The sequence below is a fragment of the Trachemys scripta genome, chromosome 1 (assembly GCF_013100865.1).
Source record: "Trachemys scripta elegans isolate TJP31775 chromosome 1, CAS_Tse_1.0, whole genome shotgun sequence".
NCBI lineage: Eukaryota > Metazoa > Chordata > Testudines > Emydidae > Trachemys > Trachemys scripta.
The window spans coordinates 162,359,856-162,382,659 of NC_048298.1; the positions used below are offsets into that span (position 1 = coordinate 162,359,856).

At 41.1% G+C, this 22,804-nt stretch overlaps 1 protein-coding gene across 2 annotated transcripts in view; it reads left to right on the forward strand.

Moving 5' to 3' along the window:
- Nucleotides 1-22,804, forward strand: part of LOC117888172 (ephrin type-A receptor 6-like) — a 385,983-nt gene that overhangs the window by 122,433 nt on the left and 240,746 nt on the right. For both annotated transcript variants that reach the window (XM_034791377.1, XM_034791386.1), the window contains exon 2: nucleotides 6,718-6,842. In XM_034791377.1, the coding sequence (XP_034647268.1) occupies nucleotides 6,718-6,842 (125 nt within the window). The remainder of the gene's footprint in view (nucleotides 1-6,717; nucleotides 6,843-22,804) is intronic.

Below are 22,804 nucleotides of genomic sequence, written 5' to 3' on the forward strand. Positions count from 1 at the left end.
GCTGTTACGGGACATTAGAAGCCCAGCTTGAGAATGTTCAGGAATTTTGGAAAGATGCTACAATTATGCTCAGCAGTGCAGGCCAAAGATGGGAAATGGTGATTTTCAGCACCTTATAACTTAGCCAGACCTGAATAAAGTATCATGGGATGATCAAAAGGCACATCTCTGGCCCCAGGGTTTTCCCCCTGTGAATTTGAAAGGCCTGCTGCAATACAATACAATACAATAGAAATGTTAGTTTCTGAAAATGTGGTAAGAATCTTTTATAATGGAAAGTGTCAGGCAACTTAAATATAAGGGTGACTTCCAGCTCCCCCTCTACTTGATCACACATATATATATATACACACACACACACACACACACACACACACACGTAAATAGAGAGATGATATACTGTATGCAGATGAACTTAGAAATTGTTTGTACTGATGCAAGTTCCCCATTGAATTTTGTAATATGTAAGAGTTATGAAGGGTTACTAGAAGAAACTACTTTGCAAAGATTATTATAACAAACTTTAAAAATACTATATTTAAAAAAGCCAAAGAGACTTTTCTAGATATTATGCATGTTTATATCGATTCAAAAGAACTCTTTACATACTCTTAAACATTGCGGAACAGAAAACTGGAAAATAAAAAAAAAATTGACTGAAGGGAAAAATAAAGCTTTAGAGATCTGAGTTATCTATACCCAAGGGAGAGGGTCATAGGTAACTGAAACAAACCATAAGGAGATGAGTCAATGGAGAGGTGGCAAGCCCCAATTATCTTACAAACAAATCCATTAAAGGAATATTCTCCATCTTCCATGTACTCCATAAGAAAGTGGATTAAAAAACCTTAAAAATAATGCATTTTACAACAAAATAAATTCGCTCTGAAATAAAGAACAAATACTCATTAACACAGTGCAAAAGGGAAATTATGAAGAAATGAATACAGAAAGAAAAAAAAATCTAGCAACATAGAAGATGACTCACTGCAATTCAAGAAACAGGGAAATACAGAGACCAGATGGCACAAAGAAGCTTCCATACAAAGCAAAGAACAGTAATGAGTCCAAGATCTGGAAAGCATCCTTCAGCCCAGTACCAGAGGCAAGAAGATGCAGCCATTAAATGGTGGGTTAAAAGACATGTTAAGATGTTAACCAAATTCATTTACATGGCTTCATCAGGTAACTGAATTAAAAACTCTCCCACAGTACTGAATTTCAAAAGACTAGCAAAAATAATTTACCTTTGACTCATTAGAGATAAACAAAACAGGTTATAAATGACATACAGGATTCACCTGCCCTTAAATTTTCAAGTTGTGAAGAATTATCTTTGATAAATAGACAAGATCCACCTATTACTTTGGGGTTTAATCAACTTCTGGTTTAGCTTTTCTAGAAATGAGCAGCCCCTACAAGAAGTAGATGAATCTCTTGTAGAAAGTGTTATTTTTTGTTGAGAACTAAAGAAATCATAATTGAACTGAACACATTGTTTTATCACTTGCTTTGGTTTTTTTTTTTTTTTTTTTTTTTGGTAGAATGAATTTATAACTGTGAGTTCTCTTTCTAGTCTAAGTCATTGTGTCCCCTGAAATACGGAAAGAACCTTTATATGACAAATTGCAGTGTCATCTCTCTCTGAACTTATCAGAAACAGTTAATGGCCTACTTGTTTGTTTCGCTAAATGTAGTGATTTGAGGGATAACATTTTTTGATGCTCAACACCCTAACTCAGGAATAAAGTACCACAGCAGTATGCATCTTAAATACATTTTGATTTACAAGGCACAATGCTAGCAGTGATCCAGATCAATAATGTACAAGCTCCATTGTCCAAGGTATAGAATTTTCAACATTGCAAGTCAGGACAAGAACTGGCTTGGGAGGGAGCTGAAGGCACTTTGTTTTCTTATTTTGCTACTGAGTTATTTCAAAGAGAGAAGGGATAGACTACTTCACACATGAAACATTTGAGATGATAATCTCTTCAGCCAAGGCTGTGATTTGACACTCATTGGATGAAGCATAATAGTTACTGCAGTGAACTCAGGTTGAAAAGCAACACAAATTGCTGCATGAGTTTAGAAAATAGACACCAAATAATAATCAACCATATGTTGTATGTTAAAAGATGTTTTGCTCACAATTTGAGAGGCACATAGAGAAAAGTATAATAGCAAAAGAAGAGGATGGCCTCATCACAATAGTGTTTGTTGGCATGTTTTCCTCTATATAGTCCCTGTTCATTTCAGGCTGCTGCTTCCTTGTTGCAATATAACAGCTGGGGGTGTTGATCTTACCTTTAAAATAATTGTATTGGGGTCAAGTTGTACACTTAAATACACGTACACAATTGTCATTTTCATCAAGGGATTTATATGTTTAACTCTAGGGAAAAAATTAGGCTTATATTGTGTTAATGTTTTATACTGTGTATTTTTAAAGCACTTGTCTAATGAATATTCTTATAAGCCTTCTATTATCAGCATAATAGCTTGATAGGTTTTGTTTGCTTGCTTCTTGCTTGCATTGCCCTGTGCAAGGTAAAAATATCATGGAGTCATGTCTGAGACTTCATAGATAAAGGTTTAAGATAGTTTCCTTTCTAAACCCACTTTTGATCACCCTGCTTCACACAATTTTAAAAAGTCTAGTTGCAGCATGACATTTTGCATGCTTTTCATATATCAGAGGAGACTACATTTTTGAACTGTGGAGAATAATTCTTCACAGGCAGAGAAATGGACACTGTATGTGACCTAACAGGTCTTTTCACACTATTTATATAGATATAGATATTTAGACATAGATAGATAAAGATGTATATAGAGAAAGCTTCCTTTCTCCGAGGGAAAAAAAACCCAGCTCCACTGGGTTTTGCTTTGTTTTTATTCTGGAGTTTGTTGATTATTTTTACTTTTTTAATGTCACTAAAGTATTTACATGAAAAGTAAACATACTTGAAAGTTTGTTACTAGAAATAGACTCTTATTTCAGTCTGTTAATGAGACACTCTTTCCAAAGCTAAAAAGGGAAAGTGATAAAAAATTGTTATTTCTACTAGGCCAATTAGAGGAGGAAAAACAAAGTTATAGATCTGTCACGAAACCTAGAAGGGAGATATGATGGGTAGAACCATGAATGACTGAGGGGAGTATGGATGGAATTAACTGCCATTGGATATTGGAGAGATGGGTGGGTAAAGTTATAAATTCGATGGAAAGTGAGCAGAAAATCTGAAAATGCGGTTTTATGTAGAGCTGGCCTGCTCGTTTTAGTTTTCAGAGTGTTTAATTCATTATGTGGTTGTTTCTCATTTTCACAGTAGTATATGTGAAAGCTGCTGATCAATACTGCAAACAGTTTATTATTGGTTAACATACCTAAATTGATTGGACTGAAATAATTAAAACAGATCATTTTTCTTCGATATATTGAATTGGAATTGTTAAATAGCAAGATAAATAATTCAGTCATGTTTCAAAAACTGCAGAAAATCAGTTTCTTGATGATTAATTGAAGTTGAAGAATAGAACATTTCAAAAGACTCTGTCCTTCTGTCTAGCCAGCTCACCATCAGTACAGTATGATTTTAGCACATAAGAATTGGTTTGGTCAAAACTCGCAATAATCTAGGGCCTACATTTTTAATAGTTAATACACTAGTTATTTTGTGTGCTTAAGTTTTTGGTTGTCCAATCTGGGACAATTTAAAGGGCCCTGGTTTTCAGAGAGTGGATACTCAGTGCTTTCTGAAAAATGCATTTTTAAGGCATTTGGTGATGTTGGATGCCCAGTTTGGGTCATATTTGAAAATAGAGACCTAGGCACCAAAAGAAAGAAGTTGACAAAAGTGTTGTTGGTATATAGGTAGGGTTACCACATTTGCACAGTCAAAAAAGAGGACACGGGGGGGAGGAGCCCCACTCTAGCCCCGCCTCTGCCCTGCCCCCAATCACTCCCTCCCACCCCCTGACTGCCCCCCTCAGAACCCCCAACTCCCCCAGCTCCTTGTCCCCTGAGAGCCCCCTCCTGGGACCCCTGCCACTAACTGCCCGCCTAGGACTCTACCTGTCCCCTGACTGCCCCGACCCTTATCCACACCCCCACCCCATATTCACACCCCCGCCCCCAGACAGACCCCCGGGACTCCCATGCCCTATCCAACTACTCCCTGCCCCTCTGAGAGCCCCCCCCGAACTCCCGACCCATCCAACTCCCCACTCCCTGTCCCCCGACCAGGGCCGGCTTTAACAAGAGCCCAGGAATCGGGCTGCGCTCTGGCCGCAGTCGCGGGGTTTGAGGCCAGGCCGGAGGTGCTCGGCCGGGGCCGGCCGCCCTGGGGCTGGAGCCGGCCTGGAGCCGCTGGGGTCAGGGCCGGCACGCACGGCCGGAACGGGAGCTGCTGGGGCCGGGGGTGCTCGGCCGGCGCCGCTCAGCCGGAACTGGGGCTGGTGCCCCAGGGCCCGAGCCGAGCCGGGCCGGGCTGGAGCCGCTGGGGCCGGAGGTGCTCGGCCGGGGCCAAGGCCGGCCACCCTGAGGCCCAAGCCGGGCCGGAGCTGCTGGGGTCAGGGCCGGTGCGCTCGGCCGGAACCGGAGCCGCTGGGGCCAGGGCCAGGCTGGCGCGCTCGGCCGGAACTGGGGCCGGTGCCCCGGGGCCCGAACCGGGCCGGGCCAGAGCCGCTGGGGCCGGCCGGGGCCGGACCGCATTGCACCTCCCCGGAGCCCTCCTCCTCGCATCCCCCCGCCCCAGCTTACCTGCTGCTGCCTGCCTGCCCCTGCTTCTTTTCAGACTTCCCACGAAGATCTGATTTGCGGGAAGCAGGGGAGGGGGAGGAGAAGGGGGGCAGAGCGTTTAGGGAAGGGGAGGAGGGGGAAGACAGCTGCGGGGCCAGGGGCGTGCTAAGGCTGCAGGGGATGGGGGGAACCGAGAAGGGGCTTTGGCTGCCGAGCAGTGCCGCTTTTCGATCTATAAATAGCCAACCGGGCGGAAATCCTGGACATTTTTAGAAATCCCCCCTGGACGGCTATTTATAGATCAAAAAGTCAGACATGTCCGGGGAAATCTGGACATATGATAGCCCTAATATAGGGGAGTAGTAGGACCAACTAGTTAGCAAAGTGAGTTCTCAATTGTGTTTGTGTTTTACTTACAGAACTGCAAGCTTTTCATGTGGATGACATTTATGCCATTGTGGCTGAGGAATAAATATGCTTACAAAATGAATCACATAGTATGTGTTATGTTTCATATCATAACTTCTTTGTTGTGTTTCCCTGGCTTCCATTTTTACAGTTGTTTTCCCTTCCTCCCTCTCCCTAGGAAAAAGAAATGATTTATATTTTGGGAGGGGGAAAATATCACAATCCTGATTCCTGCTTTCCCAATACAGTCGAGAAAAAAACATCTTGTATATTTTACACATCAAACATGTAATGACACTGTACTGTACTCCATTCACCCATTGGTCAGAGAACTCACCCTATATATACAGGGCAAGTCAAATTTTGCTGCATTCACTATATATAATGGGCTGCAAAACCTCATTGACCATACACTTCCTCTCAATACTGGCCTGAACTCTCCCTCTACCAGGGGAAGGACAACTATGAGTTAAAGACCTTAAAGCTATAATTAGTATCCACAATATGAGAGGATTGGTGTGTCTAAAGGATAGCGTTCACATTGCATATGGAACATTAATTGTGAGTTTTCTCACTTTCAAAAGTGCTTTAGACAACTCTGATGTTCTAATAATGTTTTGCTAAATGAATGTTTAATTGATTTACAAATACATTTTATCTTATGAATTTTACTGCATTTGAGTTTTGTGCAGAATATTTCTTACAATATATCTTTTTTCTGCAAGTCAATAAATGGGTAAAATCTTTATATTCTACACACAATTTATTGTAGAACAAAAAATATAATCCCCAATAGAAATGTAGATTCACTTGTGTTCTAGTCATAGGGAGGAAAAATGCATAAAATGAGTGTATTATAATATGCTTGTTCATTCTGTGGATGACATAATCTCAGTTACCTACTAAAATGTACTAGGTTGGTTTGGGGTTTTTTTAAATTTTGCTAACAAAAACAGGAATTAATTGAATTTTTAAATTGTTAATTTCTTTTGACCCAAAAATAAATTTGACCCAATTTATAAATTAAATATAAAATTTACTTATTATGAAGAAATCTGGTTAATTCAATTCAGATTACTCTTAATTTATATTTCTCTTATATCTTAGTGATACCAGTGCAACCCAACTGCCTTCAGATTATGTGCTTGTGACATCGTCAATAAATTTATACAGGTGCAATTGATTTGAATATAACAGTTCTGTTGATGTAGCTGAAGAAGGGACAGAATCTAGCACTTCTGTAAATTTTGTTGGTTCTGTAGTACTAATAAGAATAAAACAATATTTTTTTTTCTATAAAGTCAGATATCACTCAGAGCAGATCTTTTGAATAAGGTGTTGTCATTTCTCAGTCACTTCTAAAAAGTACACCCACACTTTAACAATGAAATTACTGATATGTACTTTCAACATTAACTCCAGGTTATAGAGTTGGGCTGAGAATTTCCATCTGTCATGCTCTTCTGCCTACAGGTCACCACTTGTCAGTATCCTAAGAAAGTAAAGTCAAAGAGATTAAACAGTGTGCTTTCTCTTTAATCCTTAGTTATCCTTTTCCCTTTCAGCACCCTCCTTGATAGGTATGGTAAGGAAGGACTGGGCTTCCCAAAACAGCATTGCCCTCTCATGGCAAGAGCCTGACTTTCCCAATGGAGCCATTCTGGACTACGAGATCAAGTACTATGAGAAAGTAGGTCTTGCTTAGAACATCAACCAAATAAAACTCTACAGAGCAGCATGTTATATATTGAAATATCTTTATATTTTTTAAACTTGGAAACTTGTTCTCACTTTATTTATCCCATATACAATCATTAGGTTTAAGTGTTAGTTTTGTTTTGTACTGATCTGTTTATGTTTTGATTTGTCTTGTTTTATGTCAGATTTGAGAACAGTAGAAAAAAACAGATACGCACATCTCATGATGCCACATTAGTGAGGTTTATAAACACTGTTAAATGAATGGCCCCTTTGATGTGTTTTGATGAATAGACTGCCATGATATTGTTGATATAATACAATTATAACAAATGTCATTGTGATTACAGTTTTTGTGGTCTGATTTAGCAACAACCTGAGGCCAAATTACACAGTACACATTTCTAGCTACAGGATTAGCAAAGAACAGAGAATATTAGACTAAATAAAATTGCATTGTTTTTAAGATTAGAAAGAGAAATGAGAACCACATAAGTGGTATTCTTGTCAGAAGTCTGAACCCAAAATCTTCAAGCCTATTTGGGCAAAGGTGCATACACAATTCCCTCACTCCAGATGTAGATGTGCACATATGTAAGTACAAACTGGGATCTGCTTTTCCTCACATCCATTCTGTGCACATTTGCACACCCCAGTTTGAAGAGTAGGCCTTGCTACAGAATAGAAGTTTGTGGTAATTGGTACCTTCATACTTTGAGAAACATCTATGAGTTTTCAGGTATCTGCATCTCAACCTGCCAAACTCAGGAGATAATAGTATTTCCTTTTCCCTTTCTAAGAAGCACAAACCAATGAATGGAAAGGAGAAAAGAGCCCTGAGGAGAAAGTCATAAAGCATAGGACAGGAAAAGGGAGTTATATTTTTACTTTGTAAATATCTGGGCTTCTTGTTTTTCAGTCTGAGAAGTTCTGAGCCTGCAGTTCTGTGCACAGTTATGCTGTTTTATTAAAGCTAGAATTGAGAAAAGCCCAACAATTTGAACTACTCGGATTGAAAAACAAGTTACGCTGTTTATCTTATTTGGTAAACAAACCAATGAGGCCTGGAAAATCCACAGATTCCAGGGATCCTCAAGGATATATTACATAACTTTTCCCATGTTGCTTCCCTATTATGACTTGAGCTGGCACTTGTTTTATTTATCAACAATAAAAAAATCTGACTCTGAATTAGAAAGATAAATACTATAATCTATTAAGAGATTAATTCAACTGCAGGAAACAATTTGGCTCATTCCACAGATTGGCAATCAAAATTTTAGCAAGGATATTAAGTTGTAAGCATTAAATTTACACAAACTCATTGGTAGATTATACTCTGAAGAAAATACAGTGTTACTGAGCAACTTGGCACAGGAATCCTCTTTAAAAGGAATTTAAAAGGGAAAAAAAAGGCTAGAATATGCTCAGGGGATTTGGCAAAAAGAGCAGTGGTATTCACAAGTGTGAGTGGTGCAACTTTCAAGAAACATTGCAACTCAAAGACAAGGCCCAGTTCTGCTCTCACTTACACTAATATAAGTCAGGAAGAGCTCTAATAAGTCAACAATATTACTCTGGTGTAAGTGGCAGCAGATTTAGGTACAGACTTACATCCTTGCTGTAGATTTTCATAAAAATAATTGTGAATTGTCCCAAGATTGACAGTTACCTAAATTAGGCTTCTGACAGTTTATTTTGTTGCCTGATTTTTAACTTATTTTATTAACAACTTTAGCTTACACTGCTCTACAGCTAAAATGCTTCTGAAATAAATGTAGTCAAACTTTACTAATTCTGGGTCACTGAGAACGAAAATGATGCTTAAAATTGTTGATTGGCTCTAGTTTCCAAGATATGCTATTGGGTCAGTATATACGACCCTTGACTTGGGAATGGCGGAGAAGTGAGTTATAAAGGGAAGGGATCTCAATTTAAACCAGAAATGACTAAAATACATCTTTGACTGGATCTATGAATAAATCTGACTGGGTTTGGACAGTACTTGCTTTTTAGGCAAAACAATGAATGATGCAATCTGAAGCTGGTATTGCGTCATACATGATATGAATTGCATCGTGTTATTCCTAGAAGTCATGGATGATGCAATCCTAACGAAGCTTACATCACTCTGCTGAACAAATTGCCCTATATCAGCTCTAGAAATCATACAGTGTCATGCTCTCTTATTTGTCAGTGTTTGATTTTGCAAAGGGACACATTTCTGTTTAGCCAAAGTGAGCAGAGATGCCTCGTACTTGTGTGGACAATGCAGATAACTTCTGCTATGTTTGTGGTGAAGTGACTTTTGCATCACAAAAGCGCAATATAACCACTATGGTTAAGAAAGTCTATCACCTTTATTTTGGCTGCAAAATTGGAGATCAGGACAAGAGGTGGGCCCCACACATATGCTGCAACACTTGTGCCTTTTGCATTGCCAATAATTTGGAGAGAGCCAACAGATCATACCAGCAATTGTTACTTCTGCATGGTGCCTCCAGTTGGGAAAGGTGTGTCAAAGAAAAAAAAGTGGACTGTGCATTATCCAAACATTCCATCAGCTATACGCCCAGTACCCCATGGAGAAGGACTGCTGGTTCCTGATGCACCAGAATCACTCATTTGAGTCAGACAAGGAAGAGAAAGAGGATGAAACTTTTGGTCCTGAACCATTAATGTCACAGGACCCACATTTTCTCCCATCCTCCTCCTCTGAACCACACCTCATAACACAAGGTGAACTGAATGACCTTGTCAGAGATTTGGAACTACCCAAGAGTAAGACAGAGCTGTTGGGCTCCAGACTACAGCAGTGGAATCTCCTGACAGGTGATGTTAGCGTTTCCATGTTCTGTGACTGTCCAAAGGATCTTGTCCCATTCTTCTTCATGGAAGGTGATCTTGTAGCCTGCAACAACATCGATGGTGTGATGGCAGCCCTCAACATCGTTCACGATCCAGATGAGTGGAGACTGTTCATTGATTCATCGAAGACAAGTCTTAAAGCTGTTTTACTGCATAATAGCAATGTTTTGCCATCAATTCCAGTTGGTCATGCAGTCCATATGAAGGAAACCTATGACAACATGAAATAACTTTTGAGGTGCATAAACTATGACCAACATCAGTGGCAGCTTTGTGGCGATTTGAAGGTTGTTGCTCTCTTGCTTGGTCTGCAGACTGGATACACAAAGTACTGCTGTTTTCTCTGCAAATGGGATAGTCGTGCAAGAGATTCCCCACTACATCAAGAAAGATTGGCCACTCCGACAGTCATTGGAGCCTGGGAGGAAAAGTGTTCAGCATCAATCACTTGTTGAATCAAGGAAGATTTTGTTACCACCCTTACACATCAAGCTGGGTCTGATGAAGAACTTTGTCAAGGCCATTGACAAAACACAAGCAGCTTTCAAGTACCTCCGTGGAAAATTTCCAAGGTTAAGTGAAGCAAAAATAAAGGAAGGTGTCTTTGTTGGTCCTCAGATTCGTGAACTTCTTCGAGATGAGGCATTTGACCATGCACTGCGTGGAAAGGAAAAGACGGCATGGAAAGCCTTCCAGTTAGTGGCAATAAATTCTCAGAAACAACAAAGCAGACAACTACAGGTTCTTGGTGGAAAACCTCCTCAAGGCATACAAAAGCCTTGGTTGCAACATGTCACTAAAGATACATTTTTGGCACTCTCATCTAGATTTTTTCCCACCAAACTGCGGAGCAGTGAGCGACGAGCAAGGCGAGCGATTTCACCAGGACATTGCAACAATGGAGAAACGCTATCAGGGCAAATGGAGCCCATCAATGCATGCAGACTATTGCTGGACAGTGACAAGAGATGCTCCATTTAATGGATACAAGAGACAAGCCACTGAATAGGACTAAACTATGTACATAATAGTTTTTTGCCTTTTGTTTCATAATAAATTTTATTGATATTACCCTTTTGCTGATTTTTAAAGTGTTACATAAACAGGACAGGTGAAATATTACCATGTAAAGCAACCATAAACACATGAAAAGACCAAGGCTTACAATTTATGATTAAAACTCTACTATCTACACAATATACATAGACAAAATGTAAAAACTTAAATATCTTAGAAACAGTAGCCAGTTGTTTTAATTGTCATATTTGAATTCAGCACATCAAAATACATAATAAATAGCACATTTTATCTCTGAAGCAGACGACTTCTCAAAAATTGTAGACCAGTGTTATTAAGAGGGAAAAAAAAGAGATGTTACAGCTTTCTCTGGCATGTACCACTCTTGCAGGCCAGATTCTGGAAAGATAGACCAGAATCATGTGCTGTACTGTGATACTGAAATAGGAAATTTGATTTTATGCCATATTAATGTCTTTGATGTAGCCATGTTAATGTTTTTATATAGAACCATTGTAATGTTATTTATATAGCACCTTTGGAGTACATTAGGCTTTGCAGACATGATAACGAATGGGTATAATGCCCACATGCAAAGCAAAATTGTATGCTGAAATGAAGAGGAAAACCCCTACCCCAAAACCAGAAAATACAAGTGTGGCCTTTACAAAAATCTATTTGTCCTCACCCTGAAACTCCTCGGAGTACAGTTACTAAAACCCCAGAACAGCAATATTACAGTAAAAGCTGTGTTCTCCAGCACTTTATCAACCAGAAAGCTCTATTAACTGGCATTTCTGATATTCCCCAATACAAATCTTCAATCTAGTAACCAGGACTAATATACTGCCCAGGAGGTTCTGCAATTGCACATTCTGCACTCTACTTTTATGCAAAAGAGGCGGAAGTCAAGTAAGCAAGCTGATATCAGGGATTTATTCAAAAAAGCAGCTTCCAGGGTGTGTCATAGGGTCATTACAGATTCAGCCCAATCTCCTACACTTTCTACTTCTACAATGATAATTGATGTTAATAATGATGACCCTGAGGCACTGCAAGATCCTGAAGTGCCTTCTGAATCACCAAAAAAAGATTAAATTATGTTCAGTAGAGTTTTAGTGTTAAGTGTTTTTTAGTGATCTGGGTGTACACCATATGCTGCCCATAGTGATATGTAGTGTCATAAGATCACCTACTGTATAGAAAACTTTACCTGTATATACCTAAGTGCTTCAAGAAACCAACCACTCTGCAGTGCAGTACTACTACCAATTGGATTGGTGAATACCTGTATACTGTATTACCAGTATTTTATACTTTATTCATTTTATTGTGTTCTAATTCTTTGAAAATTGGTATTCCATTGGTAAAGTATAACTCAGTAAACCAGAATATTTTATTAACCGGCACCCCCATACACACTCCCTCAACATGCCGGATAACAAAGTTTTTACTGTAGAAGGGATGTCTAGAATCACAGAAGCTTCCCAGCAACATTTGGTGGTGGAAATATCAGCAGTCAAGTTTTCAGCAGCAACTACAAGCCTGAAATGGGACTGTTATCATAAACATGTAGAGACTGTGAAGATCTGACATAGGAATGTGAATGATGTTACCACATGGACATCCTTGTATTGTGAACTTTGAAAACTGTGGCCAGCATTCTGATTTATGCCTAATTTGAGTCCAAAAAGGAGTTTGGTTATGGTATCTTACTGCCCAGTTTACTGTGGGTCTCCCTTAAGTGGAAATATACAGTTCTAAAACCTCAAAATAAGCCGTTCCATCAAACCTAAACTCAAGACAGCTGAGAAGTTCTGAACAATAAATGTGATGTTCTCACTATGCAAGGGGGAAAAAAAATCTTCAGGAGGCAATAAAAATGCATATAGTGATGCATAGTTCCCAATCAATCTTCATTTGCCCCAGATATTGCTATAAAGACTACCGCAAATAAGAATGGAACAGATATTGCAGACTATTCTTTGGGTTTTTTTTCCTGTATGATATCCCATTTGCCTCCCATTCGTATTAGAGGGAAGACTGGGTTTTACCCCCACAGACATTGCAGAACTGAGTGCCTCCTTCGAACACTCCTGTATTTGAAAGCAGCATCTAGAATCTGAGTTCATCTGAATAACACAGTGTATGACAATAATTTAACTCTCTGAAACCCTGAGGATTTCAGCAGAATTATTGGATTATTTTTTAATCCTTTTAAAAGTAACAGTTTATGTTCCCTGGAGAGCTTTCTTTGGTGATTTTTGGGAACAGGCCAGAGAGACATTCTAGACCTCTATAGGGAGTTCTGCATTCATTTAACTATAGCCATCAGGACTTCCTCATCCCATGAACAAAACTTCTTGTCCCTCGTGTGCTTTTAAGATTGCTCAGAAGATATGGGAAGCTTTAGTACTGGGATCACAATGGAATTTTTCCTGTTGAGGTCAAACTGGCATGTGGTCCAGGGATTTTCACGTCCTCACAGCCTCCGAGAGGCACAATTGGGTTGAAAACAGTAAAATACAGAAGTTTGCATAATGCTATTAAGATCCCTGACTTATCGCCACTTGCAGCCATTGTTTAGTGCAAGTAGAGGCTAAAAGAGCCAGTTCCTAGAGGTAAATGAGATCTGGGACTCTGCTGTTGGACCTTTTTGAGAACTTAGCCTTATTGAGGGAACAGGAACAAACCATCCCGTTGTGCAGAAAGAATAGCAAATATGGCAGGTGACCAACTTGGCTTAACAATGAAATCTTCAGTGAGCTTAATCATAAAAAAAGGAAGCTTACAAGAAGTGGAAACTTGGACAGATGACTAGGGAGGAGTATAAATATATTGCTTGAGCATGCCGGGGTATAATCAGGAAGGCCAAAGCACAACTGGAGTTGCAGCTAGCAAGGGATGTGAAGGGTAACAAGAAGGGTTTCTACAGGTATGTTAGCAACAAGAAAAAGGTCAGGGAAAGTGTGGGACCCTTACTGAATGGGGGAGGCAACCTAGTGACAGATGATATGGAAAAAGCTGAAGTACTCAATGCTTTTTTTGCCTTGGCCTTCACAGACAACGTCAGCTCCCAGACTGCTGCACTAGTCAGCACAGTATGGGGAGGAGGTGAGCAACCCTCAGTAGTGAAAGAACAGGTTAAGGACTATTTAGAAAAGCTGGACATGCACAAGTCCATGGGACTGGATGCAGTGCATCCGAGGGTCCTGAGGGAATTGGCTGATGTGATTATAGAGCCATTGACCATTATCTTAAAACTTGTGGCGATCGGGGGAGGTCCCGGATAATTGGGCAAATATAGTGCCCATCTTTTAAAAAGGGAAGAAGGAGAATCCAGGGAACTACAGACCAGTCAGCCTCATCTCTGTCACTGGAAAAATCATGGAGCAGGTCCTCAAGGAATCCATTTTGTAGCACTTGGAGGAGAGAAAGGTGATCAGGAACAGTCAACATGGATTCACCAAGGGCAAGTCATGCCTGACCAACCTGATTGCCTTCTATGATGAGATAACTGGCTCTGTGGAAAGCAGTGGATGTGATATATCTTGACTTTAGTAAAGCTTTTGATACGGTCTCCCACAGTATTCTTGCCAGCAAGTTAAAAAAGTATGGATTGGATGAATGAACTATGAGATGGATAGAAAGCTGGGGAGATCATCGGGCTCAACGGTAGTGATCAACAACTTGATGTCTAGTTGGCAGCCGGTATGAAGTGGAGTGCACCAGGGGTCAGTTTTGTTCAACATCTTCATTAATAATCTGGATGATGGGATGGATTGCACCCTCAGCAAGTTTGTGGATGACACTAAGCTGGGGAGGAAAGGTAGATATGCTGGAGGGTAGGGATAGGAATCCAGAGTGACAGACAAATTGGAGGATTGGGCCAAAATAAATCTGATGGGGTTCAGCAAGGACAAGTGCAGAGTCCTGCACTTAGAATGGAAGAATCCCCTGCATTGCTACAGGCTGGGGACCAACTGGCTAAGCGCCAATTCTGCAGAAAAGTACCTGGGGTTACAGTGGACTAGAAACTGGATACGAGTCAGCAGTGTGCCCTTGTTGCCAAGAAGGCTAACGGCATATTGGGCTGCATTAGTAGGAGCCTTGTCCCTTTATTCGACACTGGTGAGGCCACATCTGGAGTACTGCATCCAGTTTTGGGCCCCCCGCTACAAAAAGGATGTGGGAGATTGGAGAGAATCCAGCAGAGGGCAACGAAAATGATTAGGGGGCTGGGGCACATAACTTACTAGGAGAGGCCGAGGGAACTGGTCTTATTTAATCTGCAGAAGAGAAGAGTGAGGAGGGATTTGATAGCAGCCTTCAACTACCTGAAGGGGGTTTCAAAGAGGATGGAGCTAGGCTGTTCTCAGTGCTGGCAGATGACAGAACAAGGAGCAATTGTTTCAAGTTGTAGTGGGGGAGGTCTAGTTTGGATATTAGGAAAAAACTATTTCACTAGGAGGGTGGTGAAGCACTGGAATGGGTTACCTAGGGAGGTGGTGGAATCTCCTTCCTTAGAGGTTTTTAAGGCCCAGCTTGTCAAAGCCCTGGCTGGGATGATTTAGTTTGGGGATTGGTCCTGCTTTGAGCAGGTGGTTGGACTAGATGACCTCCTGAGGTCTCTTCTAACCCTAAGCTTCTATGATTCTATGACCTCATGCTCAGGGCAGAGGCCTGACATATTGGCAGACTGTGGTTCCCCACAGAGGCTTGTGGCCTCTTATCACTCGCCCTCCCCCCCCCCCCCCCCCCGGGCCCCCTTGTTTGTTGGGGGTTGTGGGGAGAGAAGTTTTCACACCTGAGCTGTAGGGTAGACAGGGCAGTTATTGTTTGGTTCTAAAGCTCTGTAGCCCGCACTGGAACCTGACATGTGAGAGCGGGGGGTGAGCGTTATAGTGCCCCTCCCTAATGTATTACTGATAAAGTACCAATTAAACCCATCCCATGTGCCTGTCCTTCATTGGGCTGCTTGTCCTGATCAAAGGATTATAAGGTTGGGGTCTGGCAGGGGGGAAAAAAAAAATCTGAAAATCTCATTCCAAGTTTCCATTACTGTGCGATAGAAAGTTTTCCTTTGCTTGAATACTTCAGTGATATTATCAGCTACAGAACATCATGCACCTGAAATAACATTGTATCTGGAAACCTGGCAAATTCACACATCTTATTTCTAGTAGACGATAAATCATTCCAAAAACTGTCCATTTAGCAACATTTGTCACCTTAGATAAGTGAGTCTGCACAGAGACAAACAAACAATCCATTAAATGTTTGACCCTAGAAATCCAAGAGGTACTCTGCAAAGAAGCTCTTGATATCCCCTGCTTCACTGTCCTCAGAGGTACTAGACATTTGCAAATTAAATCTTTTAGTACGATATGCCTGGTATCTGTCCGATGATTCCATAATGATTTAACACTGGGTATTGCCCACATGCTCAGGGTCTGCCTGCTCACCATATTTGGGGTTGGGAAGGAATTTTCCCCCAGGTCAGATTGACAGAGACCAGTAGGTGTTTTGCCTTCCTCGGCAGCATGAGGCAATTAAAGAGAATTAAAGTAAATGGTGGATTCTCTGTAACTTGATGTCTATTGTTGCGTAGCAAGACTCACCAGTGCGGTGCCTCCTGCTGGTCGTCTAGGGAATTAGCTCTTCCAGCCCAGAGTGCCCTTTGCAGGCCGGTGGCTCACCTGTCGCTGGCCCCTTGTCCCTCCTGGACCCTGGTGCCCCTCTGACTCAGGGTTCTGCCCTCTGCAGTACCCCTGCAGTCTCTGGGTCTCCCCTCCCAGGGAACCCCCAACCCTCTAGCCCCACCTTACCTCAGTGGCTACTGCCAGTCATCATCTAGCCCTCCCGCTCGCTGGGGCAGACTGCAGTCTGTACCACTCATCATTGGCAAGGAAGGTTTGGATCTGCTGCCTTTGCCTACCCTGGGCTGCACCTCTGCAACCCCAGTAACTTTCCCAGCCTTTAACAAGGCCTGCAACCTGGGGGGTTTCCAGGCTGGAGCTCCCCAGCTCCTCTGGCCTTCCCCCAGCCCTGCTTCACTCTGGGTACCCTGCTCAGCTCCCAGGCAGCTAGGTCTATCTCTCTCCACAACCAGAGAGAGACCTCCTTAGCTCCTGGCTCACAGCCCTTTTATAAGGCCAGTGGTGGTCTGATAGGGGCGTGGCCCCAGCTGCGGCTGCTTCCCTGATCAGCCCAGCTGATTGGCTCCCAGGGCCAGGCCTTTCCCAGGGCTGTTTTAACCCCTTCAGGGCCAGAGCGGGGTGACTGCCCCACTACATCTACACTTCACCATTCTTTCGAATTATAGGGGTTATAGAATTTACTAAAGAGAGAGAGTCATTGAGTAGTATGGACCAGGGGAAATTTTGAGGACAGATGAAGAGCTGTTACTTTATAACTACTTTTTATTAAGCTGATGAAGTGGAGAGATACAGCAAAGCATCAGGTTTAAGGAATTTTGAGGGCAATATGACCTTGCTAATTTTCCCATCAGCCTGAAGTTGTATTGACTTTACTCACAGAAGAAATGATGCTCCACTTCAAAATCAAATATTTAAACAAACTTCTTTATTTCTTTGAATATGTGATTTAAAATGCATAAACCTGAATGTGGACAGTAACATTCATAAGATCTGCTCAAGGTAAATAATTTTTGTAGGAGCAATGTGAAGATTAAAAAACTTAAAAGGGATATTTTTTTAAATATCACTGGGCAATAACTATTAAATGTCAGGATTAGTTACAAACGAACAGGTGGAAAATTGGTAATGAGTCAGGAAGTTTCTTCCAAAGTGCCTGCATACAAGTGTGTTATGCAGAATTTAAACCACTTTGAAAAGTGTGTTTACATATTATTGTCAAAAAATACTTCTATTATAGGAATTTTCTATTAAATTCTGAGGATATGGACACTCAGAATATGTGCTCAATATTCTTTAAAAGTCATAGTGTGTGTGCTCAGTAGATTATGTATTCTATATCCTGAGTCTAGGAAAGCTGCATACTACATTAATATACATGGGCTTGTAAATTGCTATTGTGTGACTTGCCACTTTTCCAAATCCATAGTAATGAATAGATTGTACAGTTTTAGGCACAGCTCTACACTGGAAATGTTTCAGAGTAACAGCCGTGTTAGTCTGTATCTGCAAAAAGAAGAACAGGAGTACTTGTGGCACCTTAGAGACTAACAAAAGTCCACGAAATCCCCTGCTCTAATAAATTTGTTAGTCTCTAAGGTGCCACAAGTACTCCTGTTCTTCTTTTTACTGGAAATGTTGTAGAGCTGCACCATGGAGGCATCTGTCTCAGAGGGCAAGAATGCCTCCCAGAACTCCACGGTACATAGGGAAGTGCTCAAACTGCTCCATTCCTTTTGGGAGTACAGCTTACTCTCCCCCATATGGCCTGCCAGTTCTCCTCCCCTCCCTTTTTGGGGCACCATGTGCTCTCTTGGGGAAGTAAGAAGGGATAGGTCTCTGCATTCACTTGAGTGCAGAGACTACAGTTCTGCCCACCCATTACATGTGCGGGGTTCCACGTCCTTCCTGCTCTCTCACACACACACTACACCTACATGAGGGATAGACAGAATTTTACCCTAAATACTTTTCAAAACACTTTATAAATGTAGTCATTATAGTGTAGATAAAGGAGCTCTCTAAATTTCTGGTTTAAGGAGGTTGATGTTAGTAAGATACAGTCATGTTATTCTCTTTTGTCCCATAACCTCCTGCCCTTCTGAGATATCTACACCACAATATGTAGCTCACTTGATTCTTTTCAAGTCTCTCATAGTAGTGAATAGTTTAACAATAAAAGCTTTTCAATTATTCTTTTACATAATTTGTGATTGAGTGAAAAATTTTAGACTTGTGCAGAGGCTACCATTTTGCAACTAATACCATACTTCCCTTACCTACTAGGGTTGCCACCTCTGAGGTACAAAAAATCAGAACATCTGGGATGACTATGAGCCTATAAAATTGGACAGCTGGTAGTGTGTACTGTGTACCCTGACAGATATCCCTCTTTTGAGGGACTATCCTTGGAAAACAATGGATAGGTGGCAGGCAACCCCGTTACCGACCAGCAGTTGCTTTCTGTATTCAGACTATGACTTTAGCTTAGATTTTAAAATTAGGAAGAATACACTTTTAAGCATCCATTTAAAAATATATTTTTTATCATAGCCACATGTGCTAGGCCCTTCATAATAGTCATAGGAAGACATGCACCCTATCCCAGTGAGCTTACTGTCTACAGGGAAATGGTGACAGTCATACAGATGTGCAGTAGTTTGATTTAGGTATGTGGCCGTTATAGTGGTTCAATAAACGGTTTTTATGTATAATAAGTATGAAAGATATAGGCTAGTGAATATTATTCTTGTTAAGGATGGGTAGCCAGTTCAGCAAAAAGGGTCAGGCCCACACAGAGTTTTAGAGTATAAACAATTTTCATCTTATTATTTTTAAATCGTCTAAACTCTGCACTTCTTGGGTCTCAGTGGAACCAGAAGTGCCGACATAGAGCATGTCTACATAGTGCAGCAGTGCTCACTACTGGGCTGTAAATTCTATTGCCCACTAATTTGTTGCACTCTATATAGACCCCAAAAGTTCTCCAGTGCATGTTAACTGTAATATGTCTACATGGACCAGCGAATGTGCCACATGTTGGTGTGCTTTGGTACACATTGCTGCATGCTGTGTAAGAGAACAATATTTCTGCTGCGGCCAGAAGCCGGAAACATAAATCTCATGAGGTAGCCCCTTTCTCATGAGAGTTCAAGTGTTTTTGCAGAGCCAAGAATTCTGAATAATTTGGATAAGTACGTGAACTTTTGAACACTGATGTAAAATCAACCTCTAGACTTCCTGCAGTTGAAGGTAATTCAAGGAACTGATCAGCATTCTCACCACAAGCTTCATGAATGTTCCTTGCTTTTTCAGCATAAGGAAGCACTTCAAAACCACTGGCAAATAAACCACACCTTGAGAATTTTAAAAATAATTACTGTAAATGTGCTTTGGGAGATAAACCATTAAAACAAAATTGCCTAGCTCATTCTAGTATAGTGAGTGGTGTTTAGTAGGCTTTTCAATTTCCCTATTCTGCTGTTATTAATGTAGACCCCAAGGGAAAAACTATAAGAGCTTAGATTCTCAAATGAGAAAAATCTAGGTCTCAGCACTGTTGCAAATAAGAGTGAATAATTATGAGGCCTCTCTGACCAGATATCATTTTTGCCTTTGAGAAAACCCCAGAGACCTTACAGGAGCCATTATTAATGACACAGATATAATTACTATTAGGAGAAAAGGAAATCTAGCCTCTAAATATCAATTACATACAGCCCAGGGTTCTATCAGAGAGATTGTGCACTAGGCCTTCTCCATTAGCTGCCTTGGTTTGTCTGTCCTCCTAATGGGTTTCTTCAATTATTTAGAGCTAGTTTCTAAAACTTTGTATTTAATAATAAAGTGGTCCAGAGAGCTATTACTATTATCATTCCTGCTGAAGCAAAGATCTCACTGAGAAATATTATGCTGTTTAAGATATTATTTAAAGAAAACATCACTCAGTGCTTGCTTTTCTTGTGTTCCCTTCTGGAGTCGATACCTTTTTTCTTTTTTCTTAATATGACAAAAGCATTGCACAACAGTAAGAGACATAAAAGTAAAAAAAAGTGCATTTAATATTTTTGAGTTGGTAATCCAAAAAATAATGAGGAGTAATCAGCTATTTACATTTGATTGTTATTTCAGTGTGTTTACCTTCCATTGGCAGATTTAAAAATGACTATGACTCTTTGATCACAACTTTTTGTAAGGGAATAAAGGTAATGAGCTGTTTTACATTTCATTTCTGGAACTTTAAATTAAACCCATAAACCTAATAGACTAGATATTCAAATGTTTCACATCTAAAAACCAGTTGTTAGCCACAAGTGTTTTTCAGGCCCCTGCTCTAAAGATTTCAGCTTGAAAAGTATATGCAAAGACAGGTTACAAATCCATAAATACAGCATTACACAGCTAGTTCAGTACCTCAAAAATAGCAGATGATAGAAGTGGATTTCTAAGAAAAGTTGTGCTCAACTTCCATTCTACCCAAACAATGTTAGAAGCCCACACTTAAGAAAAAATAGTTTACAAATAATTTAGTAACACAGCAAGAATAATATAGTTAACTATACTCGTCAGCTGTTAGTGTGAAGAGCAGGGCCAGCTCTGGCTTTTTTGCCGCCCTAGGCAAAAAAGCCACCACTCCCTCCCACCCTCCCCCCAATGCGGCAGGGGAGGGCGCCGAGCCCTGCCGCGGGCCCACAATCCCCGACCGGCCAGAGAGCCGGGAGCAGGGCGGAGAGCCCGGCTGGGGCTCTCCGCTCTCCCCGGCTGCCAGAGCGCTGGAGGGAGGGCGGCGAGCCCGGCCGGGTCTTTCCGCTCTCCCCAGTGGCCAGAGTGCCGGGGGGAGGGCGGCGAGCCCGGCCGGGGCCCCGCTCTCCCCGACCGGCCGGAGCGCTGCGGGGAGGGTGGCGAGCCCAGTCGTGGCCCCGCTCTCGGGCCGGAGTGCCCCGCCGCGCCACCTCCCTCGAGGCGCCGCCCCAAGCACATGCTTGGTGGGCTGGTGCCTGGAGCCGGCCCTGGTGAAGAGTTCAGATAAATAGGTTAAAAAGTTAAAATATACAGCAGCCTAGTGTCTTTCAGATCACACTAAGGAACATAGGATGAAAAGGACATTTTGGATCTCTTTTAAAGATTTGACACATCAAATGCCAAGAGGAGACCAATATAATCTTTTAAGGAACAGACTAATTGAACATACCAATTTAGACACTGTTGTATTGAGAACTAGTTTTTATTTATTTTCCTTTTGATAAACAGGTGCATGGTCTAGTAGTGACAGGAACTCACCATCTCAAAAAATGAGGCCACTTATTTAGGTTCCTGAATATGGATTTAAGAGACTCATTCTGGATAGCCAAGTTTCAAAAATGTTGGCCTGTATTCACAAAAAAATGGTGGCATGTCAGTTCCAGAAAGTATAGAGTTAATTTCGTAGTGGCACAGCTATCAAATAATGATTATATAGACAAGTATGATTTCTTTCCTTACAAATTAAATGCAGTGTTTGGAGACACCCACTACATTGAAGTCTGCTAAGTAATTAACCTAGGAACTGAATAAACTTACATAAAATAAAAACTATCCCTAACATTGACCAAAATCTTTATCCTTGAACATAAACCATTTTGAAGACCAAAGCTGGTTCACTGTTTTCGTAAAGCACAATCAGTTTGTTGCGCCCAAAATCCTCCTTCCCCTGAAACTATCATCATTGATTCATAGATAGAGGCCAGAAGGAGCATTATGATCATCGGGTGTGATCTCCTGTATAACAGACAGTAGCATTTCATCCAGTAATTCCTATGAGCCCCATAGCTTGTACTTATTTCCATTTTTAATATTATGTCTGTCTAAACTAAAGCACATTCTAGTATGTTACTTTCTCCCTGTGTAGTTTCCTGTAGACTTCATTCAAGTTTCCTCTTAACCTTCTGTCCCCATCCCAACTCCATCTTTCTTTTCAGTTCCACTGACCTAATCCAGCTCTCTTCATACAGGCAGCTCAATTTGTTTTAGTTTTTAAGTCCTCCCTTGTACCCTAAGCCCAGTGACACCATTTTCCATTTCACTGTTCTTCTTTTTCTGGTTCATCTTCAAACCTCTCCAGTTTCATAGACCTAAATTTGGATTTCCCCTAGGATACCCCTTCTTTTTCCGATATCCAAGTAGGGCCATTTTAGTGACTTGGTATTGTAGAATCAGCTGCTACCTTAAAAATCTCATAATTTACAGATCTCACCCACCATCATGTTTGTACAATGTGTTCTGGCATACCAGTGACCTGAGGAAGTTTGGAGTTTTGAAGTATGCTGACATTATGATGTAAAAGAAAGCGCTGTAGGAACAAAGACTAGAAAATAGGACTCACTGGGGCCAATTGGTTAGAGCCAGCCAGAGGGCTAATTTATTCAGAGAATGA